The sequence below is a fragment of the Dermacentor variabilis genome, chromosome 1, assembly GCF_050947875.1.
Source record: "Dermacentor variabilis isolate Ectoservices chromosome 1, ASM5094787v1, whole genome shotgun sequence".
NCBI lineage: Eukaryota > Metazoa > Arthropoda > Arachnida > Ixodida > Ixodidae > Dermacentor > Dermacentor variabilis.
The window spans coordinates 230,346,974-230,367,305 of NC_134568.1; the positions used below are offsets into that span (position 1 = coordinate 230,346,974).

General features: G+C 44.4%; 1 protein-coding gene across 1 annotated transcript in view; it reads right to left on the reverse strand.

Annotated features, from left to right (window-relative positions):
* G9a (histone-lysine N-methyltransferase G9a) overlaps window positions 1–20,332 on the reverse strand; it is a 159,225-nt gene that overhangs the window by 84,440 nt on the left and 54,453 nt on the right. The window contains exons 11-12 of the mRNA XM_075670611.1: window positions 17,587–17,685; window positions 1,325–1,429 (exon numbers count right to left, since the gene is read on the reverse strand). Coding sequence (XP_075526726.1) covers window positions 1,325–1,429; window positions 17,587–17,685 — 204 coding nt within the window. The remainder of the gene's footprint in view (window positions 1–1,324; window positions 1,430–17,586; window positions 17,686–20,332) is intronic.

A 20,332-nucleotide genomic window follows, 5' to 3' on the forward strand; every position in this document is an offset into this window, starting at 1 on the left:
TTGATTACAAACTGCTTGTTCTTCATTTTTCAATAAAAAGTTATGTGTGAAATGTGTCTGTCTGATACAAACGCGACATAGGATACCGTAACTTCCATGAAACGTTCCTGGTGGTATGTCTTCCACTCCTGCAGTATGGGCTTGACTATTTGTAGTTTGTTGTTAACTTGACAGTCCCAATCCTTTTGCCACCTTGTGGTGATCGCAGCAGAGACTACCCGAACATAGTCCTTGAGTGGAAGATTTATTTATGTTAGTCTTTCATGGGTTGTCACTACTGCATATTGGTCTGCCTTTTCATTTCCCAAGATTCTGACGTGGCTTGGAACCCAACAGAGACGAATTAATTTACCATGATTTTCACTTTCACCAAGCATTCTCAGGATGTCGCCGAGAAGAGGTTCGCACTCTGACTTTCTATGGAGGAACTTACTAAATGAACTGAGAGAATCCCCACTGTACGTTTTGATTCCTAGGTACCTAAGTTACTGATAGCTTGCAACATTATTGTTATGGAATGCTAGTAGACTTCTGAACATGCGCAGCTCCCTTATTGCTTGCATAAAATTTGGAAGCATTGAACTTCGCGATACACTTCCTGATATTCAATCCAACATTTGGCTTTCCTTTTTCTTGATTCAATTCGATAATCGATTCGAAACCTACTATTCAGTATTCACATACACCAACATAAAACATGAAAGCAGTTCTCCTGAAAACAGAGTGAGCACGTGGATTGGAGAAAGGTGCACAGAGGCTCACAGTGACAATTGCTACCATTCTTATCAACAAACTGGGCTTCACAGGGAAGTCTCCTCTTTTCTGAATGTTACTGCAAGCCTTGCTCCTCTCTGCTGCACCACTTCTGACATTCTGTGCGCATGGCATTGTAGTGACAAATTAATGCCACATTGCAAGCACAGACAGCACCACCAAGCATAGGAAGCCTGTGTACATGACTGGCTGACCTTGTGCAGATGACTCTGACAAAAAGCAATGTCGATGCAAAGCCCTCTTGCAGGGGCACGCACAGTGTCATTCAATTAAATCTATCATAAAGTGGGAGTGGAGCATAAACAAGCAATTTTCCTACTGTCTTATATGAAATTTTTTAGATTCTTTTTTTCTACTGTTTGGTATAGACAGTAATCTGAATTACCTGGATTCAATGTAGGCAGGTTTGGCTTACATGAAATTATTGAACTGCTAAAGCACAAAACTCAACGAAGTGTAGTTAATTTTTTTATTTAGCATAGTCTGTAACGAGAAGCAAAGATTTTTTTGCAGTGTAGGGCTTACATGTTATAGAGCTGCATTTACTTACAGTATCCCTGAGGTTTGGGTCTGCTCCCTTGGATAACAGAAGTTGCACCACATTGACTCGCCGATGCTCTGTGGCCCACACTAATGGTGTCCATCCTCCTTCATCCTGCACGAGTCACACACGTACCATACCCAAATCAAACATTTGCACAAATACAGTGATATGTGAACATGTGAATGTAGTTTGTGCAGTGCAACAAATTTTTATTTCCTAAGTTTTCCCATTAAACTGAAGATGATTGGCAAGAAATGATAATAGAAAGTATACAGCTGCCATGCACATTGGGCATAGAGTAGTCCTAGTTGGGAAAGGAACAAAACAGGACAATGGTAGGAATATGCTGTACCAAGATAAAAATACAATAATTCATAAGCAAAGAAGACAAACAGTTTTTCACAACAAAGCCTGCCTAAACTTTGCTTTTTGTGCACTGCAGTCCACTGTAAAAGGAAACACTTTCATGTGCGGCCCAACACTGCTGGCACTCTAACTACAAGTGCCGGCTGAAGCTATGCCAATGCTCTGAGCGAATGTGTACAAAGGTGCCAACATCGCCAACTACAGGTAATCTGCTGCAAAGCTAGGCAATTTAATGTATACTTGACACAGTAAAAAATTTGCACCAGCTCTACACTCATGTTTTCCTTTTCAATGGAGCACACAGGGCAGCTGAAAATTTTGTGCCACTGTTCACAGCCACAAATGCATTATATATAGACCACAAACCTGCAGAATAGAATGATGGCTGGCTCAACATGTCACAGAATCTGTTGATACCATGCAGTGCTGCCTTGATGGCGCACATGCCTGTGGGAGGTGGACCCAATGCCTATCACGTCCCAGGAAAACCCAGTTTTTAACGTCAGCCCAAAAGGATGGTCCAATCCCATTGTTGGTACCGCTGCGTTCATTTCACCTGTACTCACTTCACCATTACTTACTAGTCTTATTGTGCACTTGTCAGGCACTGTGCAGACTTTGCCAAGCACAGCTGTTGAAAGAGCATGCTAATGCACTGCGCACTTCCAAGCTAAAGCTGCCACGCCATCATGATGTGATTTCATATCAAAGTGTGCAACGATCCTTCTAATGGTGCACAATACATTAAAGATAGCAAGAATGGAAGACAGAGGAAGCAGAGACCAGAGGGAGAGGAGAAGTTTCCAGATTGCTAGCATGTCACACCATGTCAGTTCCCACCAGTGTGTAGCCCCTATAGCTTGATCATATGCAATTTATGTTCATCATCTCCCCAGGCTGGGCGGCAGTGGTACCTCTCAAATCAGTTTTACAACGACACCATACTGCTCTCAACATCAAGACAGTCCGTGCATTCACAAACAAAGTTCAGCATTAAACTATTTATCTACTTATTTATCTGCACATACAGTCAAACCACGTTAGATCTTGAAAAATCAGCTAAGTCGAAATTTTCCGCAGCACCGAGCCAGTTTCCATACATGCCACGTATTTATTGCCCCTTATCTCGAAATATTTTTGGGCCAAATTGCGGATATCTCTACATCTTGACTGACAGTGGAACAAGAGCTCCGCCACCTGACCATTTAACAAGCTTCACACGAGGCTGCCGCACCTACCACAATGCGGACACTTCCCCCAAATCTGAAGTCTCAACCTAGTGGCATAAAAACTTTGCCAAGCGACCATGTGGCACGTCATATGATGGGAGAGACGTGCACAGAGGCAGTGCCTGCTAAATGGCACACTTGATGCAGTTTCTTTATACAACACATGTGATTTACCATCAGAGGTGTAATTTCCATTTTAATTTTATTCTACGCAACGCATGCAGCACAGATTTTTTTCGTTGGCTGTGTGGTGCGGGCAACTTGAGCATGAGTGCGACGAGGATGGTGCCACCAAAGCAAGGCAGGTCACCGACGCTAGAAAGACAGGTAGCCCTAATCATGCTCATGGCTCATGCGATGTGTGAAGCAGCTCGAGGACACCTCTCTAGGTCTAAGTGCTACCGTGAAGCCTACCACCCTTACGCAGTCCTTCTGCGCTGAATAAAATGGCAGTGCCGCAAAACGGAGCTGGTTGAAATCTCCGGTACGTTTATATTTTTTCTTCGAAACCATTACGAAGATCCAGTTTAGAAGCTCTTGTTGGAAAGCTGGTCAGTAGTGGTGAATTTTTTAGAATGAACTCGACTTTTCACTGCAATTTCTGCAAACTTTGCTTATCTTGACATTTTTCCCGGTTTTTATGACTTCAAGTTAATGAGCTATTACTGTACTGAGGCCTCCTTTATTACTAAGCAGATCAGAAAACACACATTTGCAATGAATTTCATGCTATGCCACTTTAAAAAGTAAACATAGACATGTAAAACATGCATTAGCACAGCAGACCGTAACAAGTATGCAGTGCAAAATAAAATTTTCTGTCAGAAGTTTTACAAAAATAATTGATTCAATGAAGAGATACTCCACTAATTCACTGCAAGCAAGGCTTCTTAAACTTTTTTTTTGTAGGACACAAAAATAAAGGCTCGTCAATCCATTTAATGATTCTGTAGAAAGAATGACTTTTTAAACAAGTTTGTATGAGCACAATCTGAAAGCAAATTATGCTTATTACAATGCTGCTCACACGGTGAAAATGGCTACAGGTTGTTACACACGTGCAGATTTCATATTTTGTGGAAGAGCAAAAACCCATTCTAAATGTGCTATTCTCCACTAATGAGTAAAAATGATGCTTCTAAATCACAAATTCTTGGTGCTTGGTAGGGACAGGTGAATATTTTGAATTTTTGAAAGCAGGTCAAATACAGCATAGTAACAATGTATATTGAAAATGCAAATATTCAGCATTTTCAAATAAAGTAGATTTCTGTTAATTCAACTACAGTTAAATTGATTTTTCAATTAGTTCAATGCAGGCTGGAGGTCCTGGCCGGTGCCCATGCTTTTCTATGAGCTCAAGCTTGCATTATTTAGATCCTAAAATGGCGCTAGCATGGCGCTCTTTGGCCACAACTGGCCCTTGTGCCATTAAACATCATATATTCATTCATTCATTCAGATCCTAAAATTGGCCTTTGCTGGATAATTCAAACTTAACCAGTCAGCACACATGCACCTGACCCGTATGATGATACCCTTCAGCGGCAGCAACAGTCTCAGCAGAGCTTATGGGACAGTGGAAGCGGTTGAAAATGCCTATTTTCACTAGGAAGATTTTCGAGCAATAACTATAGCTCACAATGTCCGATTATTAGGCGTATGCTAATACTCGTATATCCTCGAATTGAATAGTGCACATTTGAATAATTCGATTCGCGAATAGAATATTTACTATTCGATTTCTTGAATATTTAATATGTGCGGCATATGGACCTGTGCAGTGTCGCATGCACTGCGGAGCCCCTCGCACTCGATGCTGCTCAAGTGAGCATTTCACTTCGTTTTTGACGCAAATGAAGTTATGCTTTGACATAGCAATTCAATAGAGCCTGCGAGCACGACTCAGCTCTATTCGAGCAGCTCACTCTTTTAGTGGCACTGCTTTAACGCTCTAGCGAGCCCTCAATTTTCACTTACTTTAGCATGCTCAAAGTGATTAGCCACTTCTCGAGCTAATGCACAGAGGTAATATTGAAGTTTTCCCATTGTTTTGCTACAAGCATATTGCGGGTTTCTTCTGGACAATGTGTGTGGGCACCCCGATGAAGAAGACAAACTGCTCCCGAGTCTCGAGCTGTTGGCTGAACTGACCAGCGCCGCAGCTGTTTTTGTAAATATACATTGTACTTTAAATAGCCTTCAGTGTTTAATCCCTTGTTTGCATAAAAGACCCCGCACCTCCACCAAATATTCAGCCACTGAAATATCCATGCATTTCGCTGGATCACTGATACTGCAGCCGCACTTTGAAGAAAGCAAAAAGGAAACTAAGATAAGGTAGACAAATTCAGATTTTTGTAATAGTGCCACCTCCCAAAGAACTTTTGTCGCATTATTCTTATGCATTGCAGTGTTATCACAAGTCGGTGGTGACAGGCATCCCGCTATCAAAATGTAATTGAAAAATATCAAGGTTGGCACTCTTTGGCCATCCCTGGCCCTTGCACCAAAAAACCCCACGCATCATCATCAAAAGTATGAATGCAATTAACTTGTACCGAGCTGGAAATCAGAATGAATGAGTCTGGTTATCCAGACACCACCACTCCATATGAATAGCACCTCCCAGGCACATACCTTCCCCAGATGCTGAAGTAACAGGAGCCTGCCCTGCTCACCAGCGACAGAGGAGAGAGACGATGAAGCCTATGAGGCATCGGCTGAGGGAATCCAGCAAGACATCAGATCGCCTGGAGCAACAATCTAAAGAAACGTGTATTTTATACTAATCTCGATTTATTAAACAATTTTCTCAACCAAACATGGCGACAAAAACATCTTAACCAAGCCTCTATATGGTCAAAGAATGATGCAAATGTCCAGTTATGCCATTAGGAAAGTCAACGCAAGAGCACCGAAAATGCAATTGCCAGCGATTTAAGGACTGGCGACTAAACAAGGACCACAATGCGGAACGGAAAGCACAAGCATTGGCTCCCGTGTTTCAAAAAGATTCATCCTTTTGTTGAACACGCCAATATCATACTGTGCCGCAACCGGTTTCAAAGCCGAAAACTGTGCTGCCTCACAGGGTACCTATTCCTCATCTATCCCGTGGCTGCACATTAGCTACAACAGGTGTCACGGCGCTTGCTGGCAAACTCCACTGTCAGGAGCATATTGGACCCCCGCAAGGTGAGAAATTTGGTTTGACAGTCTGTGCTGCATTTCAAGCAATTTAGGCTTAGGGCATGACACCGAGTGTTGTGACGCAGTTAGCAAAAAACAGATTGGCGGCTGTGGTGAGTTAGTTTGGCACGTACCAGATCTTACTGGGACATGTTTGGGACACTTTCTATGGGCCCCAACATTATTGTAACCTATTTTGGTACTTCTTGAGGTACTTTTCGGGTATGCTAGCCGCACAGGGCATTGTGATGCAGTTAACAAAAGACAGGTCAGCCGCTGTCATGCAGTTAGATTAACATTGGTTAGGTTCACATTGATTGAATCTTGCGGGGCCACGTTTGTGGTGCTCTTTGCACATGCGAGAATATTATGCAAGATTCAAATGTTCCTGTTCTTACACTAATATGTACACCCATAGCATAATCAAACTGCGTAGGTGCACGCACTGAAGAAAACTATGTGGTTGTGTGCCCGTCAAAAAAGCAAAACGTGATAAACTTTCGCTAATCTTCATCTTATCACCAAACAGAGGCCATTAGTTTTCGCAAGTCTCAAAAAAAAAAAAAAAGCAACGGAAAAGCGTGCACGGCGGCATTCTTCCTATGCACACCCTGTGAGCACTTAACCAGCGAGAAACAAGCAGTCGCCCTTTGAGCGATTAGCAACAAGGTAGCCATCAGTTTTGCAAGCGCATGAAGCCAAAACCGCCCAAAGAACAAAACCCAAACTGCCGCCCGCCCGCCAACACGCGAGCGGTAGTATATAGACGTGCGGGAGCGAACTAGCGCTTAAACAAACCATGCAACGAAAACTGAGAGAGGGAGGCACACGAAAAAAATTCCCTGTATTCCTACATAGTGGCAGCACAAGACAGAAAAGGAAAAGTTAGGAAATTGGCGCGCTTTTGGAACATACGGACGGCGCCATAAATATACGGCATCAACCATTTTGGACTTGTTCGCGGCGCTGTATATTTACGTCATTGACCTTCAAAGGGTTAAGAGCAGGAAATAAGGCACAGGAACATGGGAATGCTTGGTCATATTTTATGTATGGTATTGTTTGGAATGGGTCGGGTGTTTTTACGCCATGTTTTGTTCGTAATGTCCATTCATCATTTTCACATGTACTGCCTTACATACAGCTTTCCTATAAGGTCCAAATGCCAAAATGACACATGCTTGCAATTTACTTTTTTCAGTTCATGCCATCCGGAGGCACTTCGTACGGGAACTACTGCTGCTTACCTGATGCCACAGCATTGGATGAATGCATGAAAAGCCTGGAACGAACACTTTCAAGAGCCGTCCACGTTACCAGCATGGCAATTCGCCAAATGCCATTTGCCATTCAACGATAGTCTTGCTTGCAAACGGTGAGATTTCCTTGCCGTAGAGAGTATGGGACCAGGACCCCTTTGTGCAGTAGCCATACAGTGAAGTGGCCAATCAGCAACCGAGGAGTGGTCACTCTGGCACCGACAACAGCCTCACCATAGGTGTTCTGTGGCCTCAGCACCACTGATTGCACGGCGACGCCGATATCATCTCTAGGCCTTCTTCGATTCACTTGAAAGCGAAAGACTACTGAATGAATCACAGAACAGCTACGCTCAAAAGACGCAATGTTTTCTTACCAATGTTGTCGCTCTTCAAAATAATTACAGTAAAGCCTCGTTATAACGAAGTTGAACGAAGGGGTCGCAATTACTTCGTTATAACCATTAGTTCGTTATACCCACTATCCATTTCTATCCACAATTAGCAAGCAAGAGAGGATGTGCTCACCACCAAATCTCACAGCAGCCCGCCACGCGAAAAAGAAAATGGCTGTCGCATGGAAAAAAAAAACACATGAAAAAAATACAGCAAGGAATAGCTACTTTATTCACGCCAAACAGCTCATCACTGATCGATCAACAGCACACCAGCTGGCGGCTCACTTCGCAGAAAAAAAGTCCTTGATAGATTTTTGCCGCGTCTTCTTCAGGCGAATGATGGCTTTTTCAGCTGCAACCGCTATTTCGAGTCCGTCCTCACCGTCATCGTGAGCGCCAAAGAAGCGGCGCAGCAGGTCTGCCGCATCCAACGCTTGTGCGGGTGTAGGTACGTCGGGTTCGCCAATATTAGGCTCCTGGCTGTCATCGACACATCTGTCACTGTCGTCAATAGGCACCTCCGTTACCGCGCGCACAATTTCCGCCTCCGTTAGCTCTTCTGTCATCACCACGTCAGCATCAGGACTGCATACGTGGCGAAGGTGTCGCAGTCAGGCACAACACCGGCATCAAGGAGAGCGTCCCACGACGCTAGGGCTTGGTTGCCCGCAGCACCCTCATTGGCGGCAGCACCGAGATCTTCGCTGTAACCACCGCTGCTGACGCCAAATTAGGCATGCTGGAAGCAATTGGCGATCAGGCTTGCCGGTACAGCCATCCAAGCAGGCTGTAGCATCTCGATCGCCATGTACAAGTCGATCGTGGACTCGCTCTTCATGCTTACATTGAGCAGAATCCAGACGATCACACGCTTGCGGTAGCCCGACTTAAAGTTCATGTAACTCCTTGGTCGAGGGGTTGAACAACTGCAGTGCAGTTTGACGGCAAGAAGCATAGCTAGATGTTATTGAGCACAGCGGCGGTGTGGTGGGCCACGCAGTTGTCCAGTACGAGGTATATCTTCCGGTTCAGCTTGCCCAGCCGCTCGTCCCACTATCGCAGCCATTGTGCGAGAATTTCTCTCGACATGCAAGCCTTACGGTAGGACACATATCATACTTGGAGCTTTCATTTGCCTATGAAGCGTCGTGGTGACATACTTTTGCCGATCACGAGGGCCAGCACCTTTTCCGACCCATCCATGTTGGCACAAAGCAACACGGTTACATGGACCTTGCTCTGCTTACCGCTGTGGCAGCGTTCACCTTTAACAGCCAAGGCTTTTTATGGCAGCATCTGGTAGAACAGGGCTGTCAAATCCGCATTGAACAAATCTTTGGCACTGTATTTTTCTAGCGGTTGTCCAACGTTTGTCTCCACCCCCGCCTATGCAGCTTCGCAGTCGACAGACTGCGCTTCCCTGCTGACAGCCCTGCCGAGGATGTCGTGGCGCTCCTTGAAACGCTGCAGCCAGCAGACACTCGCCACGAAATTGTCCTGCCCCATGATGCACGCAAAGTCCCTCGCTTTGCGCTGATACAGTGCCCCACTCACAAGAGTGCCACTTGCTTTTGCGTCCAAAAACCACTTGAAGACTGCCTTTTCTACAACTTTGAAAGCGGGTGCTCGCAGCTTCTTTCTGTCGCCTTTAACGCCACATGCGACACCACTGGTGACAGCTTCTTTGCTGCTCAAAATCGTCGACAGCATGCTCAACGCTATGCTGAAATCTTTGGCCACTTTTTTTCTTCTTCACGCCGGACTCGACAGCTTTCAGCACAGCCACCTTCTGCTCGATTGATATTGTTTTGTGCTTCCCTTTTTGTTGTCCATCTCCTCTCTGGTGGCAGGAACTCCCACGAACGAACCAACAGAAACGCTGACATCGTTGATGCGCACGGAGGCAACGACAAGCAACAACAAAACCGCAGTCGGCACTGCCCCACGCACGCAGCGGAAGGCACACGGGAGACACAAACGTCGCGCGCTATAAGACATTGACCTGACAGGTACCAAAATGGTCAGTAAATGCTCGTTGTGAAAAAAACAATTGCTGACGATTACGTTACTTCCTAATGCCAAATTTGAGCGCAGCTCTTCTGTTGTTTCGGCTTTTCTATACACTGAGGCAAATAATTCGAGCAAGACATGTATGTACAGTAACAACTTTTTATTCTTCACTTCTTCAAGAAACACTCCACTCTCAGTTCTTGATTGTCATGAAGGTAGCTTTGTGGTCGGAGAAATAGATAGATATATGCTAGACTTGCTGCACCAATGCCTGGTTCAGCGTAGCGCACCTCAGGATTTTGGCGGTAACAGCGCTGGGTCTCTGCTCGGGCTGCTCGTTTAGCAGCAGCGACAGACAAAGGACTTCCACCGGTTGCCTCGCTCATGGCTCAGAAAGGACTGGCTGAGAATAAACTACTTATATAGGCAGACGGATTATATCATAATATAATCCGCCTGCACCGGCCGCATCATTTCACACCAGCCGCCGCAAATGGAGCGTAGCTTGGCGCAGCTGCCTCGCTTATCGGGAGGTTGCGGGAGGCAGTGCGTAGGCGCATAGGAATGTTGCCCGGCAAAGAGATGGCAGATGCCAGCGACTGACTGACGCCGCTGATGTTGCTAGCAAGTCTACTGAAAGTGGCTTTGCATTTCAGCTTGGGAAGCACTCACCATGATAGGCTGATACCGAGCCTACGCTCTACTGGCGCTTCAGCAACCAGAGAACACCGCGCGCTCTCACGCGGTCGTGGCCGTTAGGAGAGGAGGAGGAAGAGGTACACGCAGTGGCGAACGGCAGCGGCTATGCGTTTCAGCTTGAGCAGCAGCACATCATCAAGATCAGCCGCCATCTGGCCAGTGCTCTGAGGAGCGAAGAGAGCAGGGCTCGCGCCGTGCGCGAGATGGCGCCAGGAGCGCACTGACCCTGGCTACGGAGCTGGTTATGGCGAGGCCTGACAGTGCCGCGAAAAGCAGGAATGGGCGCCAGAGAGCTGCGCTCTAAAATATCCCATTTCATTATAATGAGGCTTTACTGTATACACAAAGAAAATATGCTAATATTAGCGACGCCATCAGATGCGATGCAAGCACACATGCACCGGTCTTCCGCCGTTGGTAGCCGCGCACTGCAGCTGAGCTCGACAAGTATCAGAGCTCTCGGTCGTTTTTAACGTTTGACAGCGAATATTGTTTTTCATAAAATGCACAATTTACACATCACTTTATCTAGCAGAAATTTTTTTGCTTGGAACAGAAGCTGCAGCCAATGTGCGCGTTCTTGATGTGATGTTCACAGTCGTCGATTGGCCCATCGGTCGTGCGGCGGGCGGTGCGCCGGCCGAACTGCTGTCTACTTTGGTAACCTCTCATGTGGCAGACGTTCTGTGGCTCTGGAGGCCGGTTTGCCCCAAGCGTGGACGTGCCTTTCCAGAGTAAAATAAACATTTCTTCATTTCACAAAGTGTCTTGCGTCTACATCATGAAATTGCACGTTGCACAGAGAACCGATTCGATGGGGGCTTGTAAAAATTGTTTGCAATCATATTTATTTTATTAAATAAAAAAAAGACATTCCACACCAAGACAGTGTGCGGTTGAGCAGCAAAAGCCAAAATAAATGACGCGCCGATCAGTGTAGCTATCGTAACACGTACTAGCCAGCATTCAAACTGCGCGCGCTCAAACCGAAAGCGTGGTTCAGGTGTTCACATCAGCAGCTTGGTGCGTTGCAGTCAATTCGGCCACTGGGCTCTATGGGAGTGTCCACTCTTGTAGAATTTGTTTATCTATGGCTCCCTGATGTAGGCCCGATGCGCAAGATCGCACACACAAACAGCGCCCAAACGACGCAATTCCCAGGACATTGCCACACCAGCCGGGGCCGCCTCTGTGGATACAAGGGTCGACCGGGTCGACAGGACTGATCGAAATGATAACGAGACGCGGACAGAGAGAACGGCAACAAAAGCAGCATGTAATTCGGGAAGTGCAAAAGCACGTGCAAACATTGGGCTGATTAGCTGCTGATGGGCAAGCAGATTGTGTTGGATACGCGGCGCTGAAGTCTACATCACTTCAAAAGCTGTCTATATAACCCGCATGCATTACCTTGGGAATGATCATTGATGAGCCACCCATACGAACATGCCAGCGGCTAGCGTCCCACAACAGCCTGCAGCTGTCGCGGGATGCTAGCGTGTCCTTAAATCTAAGTGCATGGGCGTCTCTTATTTCGCATCCGTCGAAATGTGGCTGTTGCGATTGTGACAAAACCCGCGACCCCGAGCAATGCAATAGTGGCAAAGCTACCTCGGCACCAAATTGTTTATTCACCCACCGTGGTTGCTTAGTGTGTTGGGCTGCTATGCATGAGGTCGCGGGATCGAATCTCGGCCTCGGCGGGCGCATTTCGATGGAGGTGCGAACACCCGTGTATAAACTTAGATGCACGTTAAATAACCCCAGGTGGTCCAAATTTCTGGAGTCTCCCACTACGGCGTGCCTCATAAAATCGTGATTTTGGCATGTAAAACCTCATATTCTTTTTTTCTTTAAGTGTTGATCAGATGTGCAACCGATTCCGTAGTATCACCTAGACCCTATGGTGCACTTTAAATTTACATGGTGTTATTTTTCAGAAATAGCAGAAATGGTACCGTACTTTGAACTTAAATTTATACCATTTGCCCGGAAGCACTGGCATGTCCATAGTAGCAACACTTCCTTGCCTTGTCACATCACCTTCTATCTCTCTCCCCCCCTCCTTGTATGCAAGCGAAGAGTGGCAAGGCTGTTATTCACTCATTTCATGACTTCCGTTGTTTCTACCCATTCTCTGCCCACTCTCCCGCCTCCTTTCTACAGCTCTATCCACGTCCCCTCTGGACTTGCATGTTAGTAGAAAGGTAAGCACTGCAGTTGCTGCAATGCTTTTAAGGCGTGTCACAGATAATTACAGCTATCAGGAGGCTCTGTGGCAACGCCCAGGTAGCTCCAGAGGGCACTTTGCACATTCGACGCAGTACAAAAGTCTAAACGAGTTTCTCGCGTCGCCTTTCCTCCCTGCCAAGCTTCTGTCATTTATATGCATGTTCTGAACCACCCCCAACACAGTGTGCAAAACAGCAGCAGTGGGAAAGTCGAAGGAATAGGCAAAGGAAGCTTCACTTTAAACATATTTTCGGACCTTCATACAACAGAATGGAACTACAGTCAGTGCCAGCATACCAATTTTGTGTTCCCATTTTCTCATATTCAATTCAATATATACTACTGTATATTTGGTATTCGCACACCCATACGGATTATGGTATTTACCTGATTCTAACATGCACTGTTTTTTTGCTTTTTCAGGACAACTGGTCATAAAAATGCCTGCGTAGTGCAACCAGACAAAACACCAAAACCGCTTTCATGGCATTTCTGTGCTTTACCGCATAACAAAAGTATTGCGGCGAAGCTGACATTATAAACCATGCCCCCCCCCCCCCCCCTCGCATTGGCTGCCATTGCGCAAGGCACACATTATTGCCCATTTTTCTTGCTAAAAACGCGGGTGCAGGTTAGATTTCTACTTTGTATAGGAGCTTTAATGTCATTGCTATGTCAGTTTTCTATTTCAAAAGTGGGTGCGCGTGTGATTCTAGGCCGTGTTAGAATCGGGAAAATACTGCAAATGAAACAAAGGTGTGTTTTGGCGTTTTTTTCTGCACATCTTGTTAATTCAACCCACCGGATAATTCTATCAATTTTGTCGGTCCCATCAGAGTCGAATTAACGGAAGTCGACTTTATTCGAATCTAACCCAATAAACCTTTGGTAACATATGTTAAAGGCTGGTTACTGTTCTCAGTCTGCAAAACAAAAGGACAAAGTTTTCAAAAGAAACAATATAGAAACAACAAAATGGATAATACTAGTTTCCTTTTGATTTCCCTGCAGAAGCCTCATTAAAAAGCAGAATAGCACAGATACTTTGCACCGAAACAGTCCGCAGAACGATTAGGCACTTGTCACTGTAACGAAGCACTACCATGCTGTGCTGTCAACTACAACTAGAGTTATGAATGAAATAAAGGAAATGAATGCTGTTCCTGCATCAGAGTAGATGGCTACAGCACACTATATAGGAGAGGTGCTATAGTAGGATACAACTTAAAAAACAGCAGTTGGCAACCAAGGCACACAAACTGTGCGGAGTTGTTACTCCACCAGCCAATCACAGAAGCAAACAAAATCGTCGTCATGCAACCATCTCAAAATAGCGTTATACTACTTGATACCTTTGGAGCGTCTGCTGTTCTTGAAGAGTCTTTTCATCAGTGGAAGCGATGAGGTGTGCAACAGACATGGACAAAGTGCATGTAGTCTGAGCATTTCACTCGTCAAAAGTCCACAGTACAGTTATTTCACTGCCGACTCTGTTTTACTCATGAAACTTCACTGCAAACTGAACTGAAACTTGACAATAAATAATTGCAGCGAAATTTCAGTTCAAGAAAGAATTAGGCTTTCATCGTTCCCCTATAATAGACGAATGAAAAAATACAAAATCACCAGCTTTTTTTTTTTTTTTTTTTTCCGAGGGTAAATGCCTCAGGGCATACAGGGGTATGGGATGGGGTGAATAAGGATGATTAAATGAATGAAAAAAGATTTGCTGACCTAATGAAGTCCAAGAGGGATCGATAATGCGGTCCCTGCTTCCAAGCAGCGTAATCGCTTGGATTATGCGGCAAGAGTCCCGCTGCTGCGAGGTGCCGGAGCCTCGTCGGTTTCAGTGCAGGGCAAACCCACAGCAGGTGGTGGATGTCGGCTTCAGCATTTCGCAACTTGCAGAGTGGACACTCAGGACGAGGATATAACGGGCGAAAGTTTGAAGTATGAACTATTTGCAGCCTCGCGGCGGAACAGTGGCTGGCGGTTATGAGGGCGTGGGCGGGGCTTCACTGCAGACTTGAGTTGTGTCTGACTATAGTGAAAGAAGGTCTGACCACTATGAGTAACAGCAACCCGTTAAGTGCTTCAGGTATCCTACCTAATAGAACTTCGTACCACACACCTTGCGACACCAGGCACACATTTATCTCAAGTGAAAGGGCATTTTATGTGGCTGGAGGAGTTGTTTCTTCATGAATGGAGCACATCTTCTAGACCAGAAGGAATACTTTTCTTTTTCTTTCTTTAAGGCATCAATGACTTGCTTGTAGTCTGCCATTTAGTGTGTTCGGCAGTTGTAGTCATTTTACATTTTACATTATCCCCTGTGATATTTTACATGTGTTTATGCACATGTAAAAAACATGCATGCATATGTTTATGCACATGCACCTTTTTGCACAACTTGGGACCTTTTGACCATTCATTTGCAACCAGGCACTTGAGTGGTTAGAGGCTATATTCATGCATGGTTTTCTTTTTTTCATGAAAATTTGTCTAAGCTATATATACAGAACTCTACTGATACATTCCTCATTCATGTTTTCTCGTGTATAACGTCGGTAAAACCCAGACCCAGCAAAGTGCTCATAGAGACTTATTAGAACCCTCCTTCGATACGTCATCATTCCCGCAATGTTCCCACATGATACGTAGAACTTTTGGCATATAATTGCAAGAAAATATCTAGTGTACCATCTATATACTAAAAAGATTTTGCACCAAAAAGAATACACGCAAGAAAGACGACGACACTTGTGTGCATTCTTTTTGGCGCATAATCTTTTTAGTATGCAAGATCACCAACTAGCCCAGCAGTTAACTCTTCTAAACTACCATATATAACTTGGAATAACTAAAAGAAAAATGTAAACCATGCTGGCACCCGAGCTGCACACTTCCGAACACCACCAACATACGCATTTGATGAGCCACGGCCTTGGCGGTGTAGTATTGGCAGAAATTTCGAGCACCGTTCGATATTCAGACTCCACCTGCACAACCGCGTGCCAATTTGGCCACAGAATCAAGCAAAAAATTGTGATATTTTATTTTTAATATGTTGCTGACATGGTGATTGGGTTTGTCACCGTCTCCTCCTCAAAAACGAAACTAGCAAAGCTTAGTCAATCCAGTAGCCGCACCTAATCCGCAGGGCAAGCCAAGCAAAGCCGTTACTTGTTGAAAGGCTGCATCAACTGCATTTGTTAGCTGTTGTGCAAGTTCCACGTTTGTTCACTTGTGTTTTAAATAGCGACACAGTCCCAGCAACTTCTTAAAATTATTGGGTTTTACGTGCCAAAACCACGATCTGATTATGAGGCACGCCGTAATGGGGAACTCCGGAAATTTTGACCACCTGCGGTTCTTTAACGTGCACTTAAATCTAAGTACATGGATGTTTTCGTGTTTCGCCCCCATCGAAATGCGGCCCCCATGGCCGGGATTCGATCCCGCAACCTCGTGCTTAGCAGCCCAACACCATGGCCACTAAGCAACCACGGCGGGTTCCCAGCAACTTGTTCAACTGGCATTAACTCCACCCGTAATTTATGCACTGAAGAGGGCATACATCGGGAAGTGCGGCAACTGCTGGACAATGACTATTGCAAAGAAACCCGCAATCATTCAGCTTTCACAGCTCAGTCTGCTTTTGCTATGCTAGCAGGAGATGAAGATTTGGTTAATGCGTTGACTGCACTTTCGTCTATCTGTAGTGACATCATGAAGATGGCCGAAATACATACTGACTGGCTCTCAGGCAAGTGAATATGCATGCAGCAGTGTCGATAAACTTGGGCCACATCCCCAGACGACCCCTTTCAAAGATACCACTTTCAGTTTCGTAGCAACGGACGTGTCGATGAGTGAAAGCGGTTTTGGCACTGTGATAAGATAGACTGCTTAGCATCAATGCACCTGGTGCTATCCACGAGAATTCTTGTAAAAGTGAATGTATCCCTGAGAGTTATCATCCAGGAGTACACCATTTTTAGCCACTTGTGGAATAAGTCACTCTCTTTTTGTGCTAAACCCAATACTTCGGACACCTGTTTATTTGGACTTTAAGCGGTGCGTCAATTCCTCATTACCTGTTGGCGACTATGAATCTTTTAGAGGCTGAGCTGTGCATAGTGCTTTTGTTTTAATATGCAACAGCAGATTGGCATGATTTTAAGAGCATGTTAATGTAATAATTTTCCAGAGTATTACGTTTATTATTTTCACAGTCCCCTGGAAAACATACTGAGGGGTTCTACTGTATATAGATTAACTTGAGGTGTGGCTTAGTTACCACAAACAACATGCCATTGTGATGGTCGCTGAAACAATTACATCTATCCATTATGATTGTCCTGCAGCAATGTGATTCGATCATAATGACACGTGTACTTGTTTGTCTTTATCGGGCGACACGTTTCACCGCCTAACAAATGTTAACGCACAGCGCAGGATGCGCCTGCATGTATCGCAAGTTTCTTGAATGTTATACTTGGTTCCATTCGCTGTCTGTGACCGAACCTTGTGTAATCTGATTGCATGTGTGTGCGACGCGAATAATGTAGAACTTTATGGAAGGCACGCGGGTCCCAGCGATTACTCTGAAACATCCGACGACCGTTGTATAAAAGCCAACGCGCTTGACCAGCTGATCAGATTTTGACGACCACCGATCGTGTTCGCTGCTATTGCTTTCCACTGAGTGTAACTTGCTTTTGTGGGCACAAGTTCGCCCAATAAAATGCTAGTTTTGCCATTGACCGTTTTGATTTCTTCACCGTCACTAATACGTGACAATAATGAACCTGCATCAGCAAGCCTCTACAATTTCAGGCTGAGAACTTGAATTGAAAAGAATTAAAACAAAACAGTACCTGATCATTTACAGGCAGTTTTGCATCCAGGAACATCTGACAAAGTTCCAGGCTGCCACACCGAGCGGCCAAATGCAGGCAGCTCATACCATCTTCACCCTAAACAAAAAAACATTGTCCAATAAGCTCACCAATGAAGAAATAAGTAAGGCATAGTGTTTTTTATTAAAACTGAATGCATAATGTTTTCAGAAAAGTGTGCCAAACTAATCTTTCACATTTTGGTTTTAACCAGAAACATGCAAGACTAATGTGGCACGCAGAAAAATGAAGTACACTGGCAATTATGCACTGGCCTTATGCGAATTCAGTAAGCGTTCATGTGAATGAAATATCCCCCCCCCCAAAAAAAAACATTATATATATATATATATCACAGAGAAAAGCAATAATAGAAATGTCAAATCTTCCAAAAGAATTGAAAACCAAAAACATGGACCCCTACTCAGGAGTTTGTTGTTACGTAAAAATTCGTTCTACAAATGGCACTGAATTATAGGATTCTCACAGCCTAAAATTATATACAACCAAAACTGCAGGCTAGCAGCTACACAGTAGGCAAAAAATCAAGGACAACGATAGAGTGATTAGCATTAATCAGAATGAATTACTCATTTTCTCGAAGTCAAGGTAAAATATACAACATGGTGTGTGTACACATTTGTGTTCCCTCACTGCTATAAAAACCCAACGCTTTTTCCCTCTTATGACAAAATATCTGCAAAAAGTTGCTGAATGAGTACTCGGCTACTCTCAAAACACAGATTACCATCTGTGTGTGTTTGTCTATTGGAGCAAGTACCCACATGGCCCCAGCAATGCACCCCAGTACACATAGCTTTGCCAGCTCTACTTTTCACTGCAATATTTCACTGTGCTTTGTACACGCATTTTTGCTGAGGGTGTCTTCATTGCATTTTCACTACATGTTACTGCCCTTTCTTAACTTTCATGGCTGTGAGTGCCTACATTTCTCTCAGTCTGTGAGTCCTAAGGCTTAAGGTACTTGTTTAGTGCACAGGGAACAGCAGGAGCAGCACACTTTTCTGGGAAGAGCTTCTCTTGCATTCTTGACTTGTCACTGCCTAGAGTTGAAACAAAAAAAAGTATCTAAGAATAACAGCTACAAAACAGCTACTTAAAAGGCCCCTTACCAGGTTCAGGCATAACCAACAAACAGGCCCAGTGCGTAGATCACAGAGTGACAATCATGTAAACAAAATATTACGCCTATGTATGCCACAACAAGCTGAACATTGAAACAGAAGTTTGCAATCCCTTGTTCTCGGAGCAGCCAGTCTTCTCACCAGCAAAGACATCCTACATCTTGCCTACCACATCTCGGGTCCCTCCTGTAGCCTGCTAATAGCCAGCAGCAACATGGGCAACACAGATTCCTAGGAAATGCAGAGCACGCAAAGCCTCTAGTGGAAATCTACTTCCCAGCAAGAGTGGAATAGGAAGAAAGGCAGGTCTCATGACATGAATGCGACAATGGCTCTCACCTCCAAAATGGGAGAAGACAGGTAGATGCTGGTTGAGGCAATGAAAGAGCCTCTGCTTGGGAAGAGATAGTAGCTCACCTTTTTTCACTATTACCTCACGTTTAGCTTGCTTATATCTCTATTACTAAACCATTATGAAAACTTCTGTTGTTAGAACGTTCCTTTGGAGGATCTTTATAAATTCCAATGCATAACTTCTTACAGGGCCTGGTGAGGAGCCCTTTGATGTTTTATGTTGCTTGTTTACCCTATTGCCTAAAGTGCAGTTTTGTTAGCCTGACAAGTCAGATGATTTGCTGCACTGGAACTAGAAATATTTACTGTATCCTCAAAGTTCTGCATCTAGACACTTCAGTCAGCTTAGTCTCAATGTGTACAATAAGCAACAGTGCACAGTTATGCTGCAAAACACATTTTGCAGAAATTACACAGATCCATAGAAATTTATGTATAAAGCTCGTTATGATGTTGCCTAACCACACACTTATGGTGACACGGCAGTAATGAACAAAAGAAGATAAAATCAGATCTGAAGTGATTGGCGTTCTTAGATTCCCAAGCCTGAGTAATCAAGTAATGGATGATAAAACTGCTACTACCCAAAGTCTACTACACAATGTGACACTCGTGGCAAAGAAACTCATGCCTGAAGCAAACGAGTTTCAGCCTCACAAACACACACATTCATTCACTTTCATCCAGGACATAAAGCTGCCTATAAGTTTCTATGGCAAATCTGCAAGAAGTACAGATTTCAAACACATTAAATAAAAAAAGGAATTTCAAAATAAAGAATAGGCAAGCAGTTTACAAATGAGGCTAAGTGACTTAAAAGTTAAAATCATTTTTAAGAGCAATGCCAAGACCCTAGGTACAGGGTTTTTTCGTAATGTTTTCTGACATTATAGGGACAAGAAAGTGATGTCCACAGTACAAAATTTACTCAGTGCAATGCAATGAGTACCATCCAAGGTACTCAATCCTGCAGTGGCACAGCAGAAAACAACATATAATAAGAATTTTTCTGTCTGCATCCGTGATAGTGTTCACGTAGCCGAATACTGGAAACAGTGATAAGTGAGCATGCTAGAAACTGTCCCTCAGCGTGAGAGAGAAGCGAACAAGTGCAGCCCAGCTGTAAGGTATAATCCTTTATTTATAAAGACTTTTGGCTGTGGCTCATGCTTTCAGCGCTCTTGAATCTTTTATACAATAATATGCACGCATTTTTTTTCACCTTC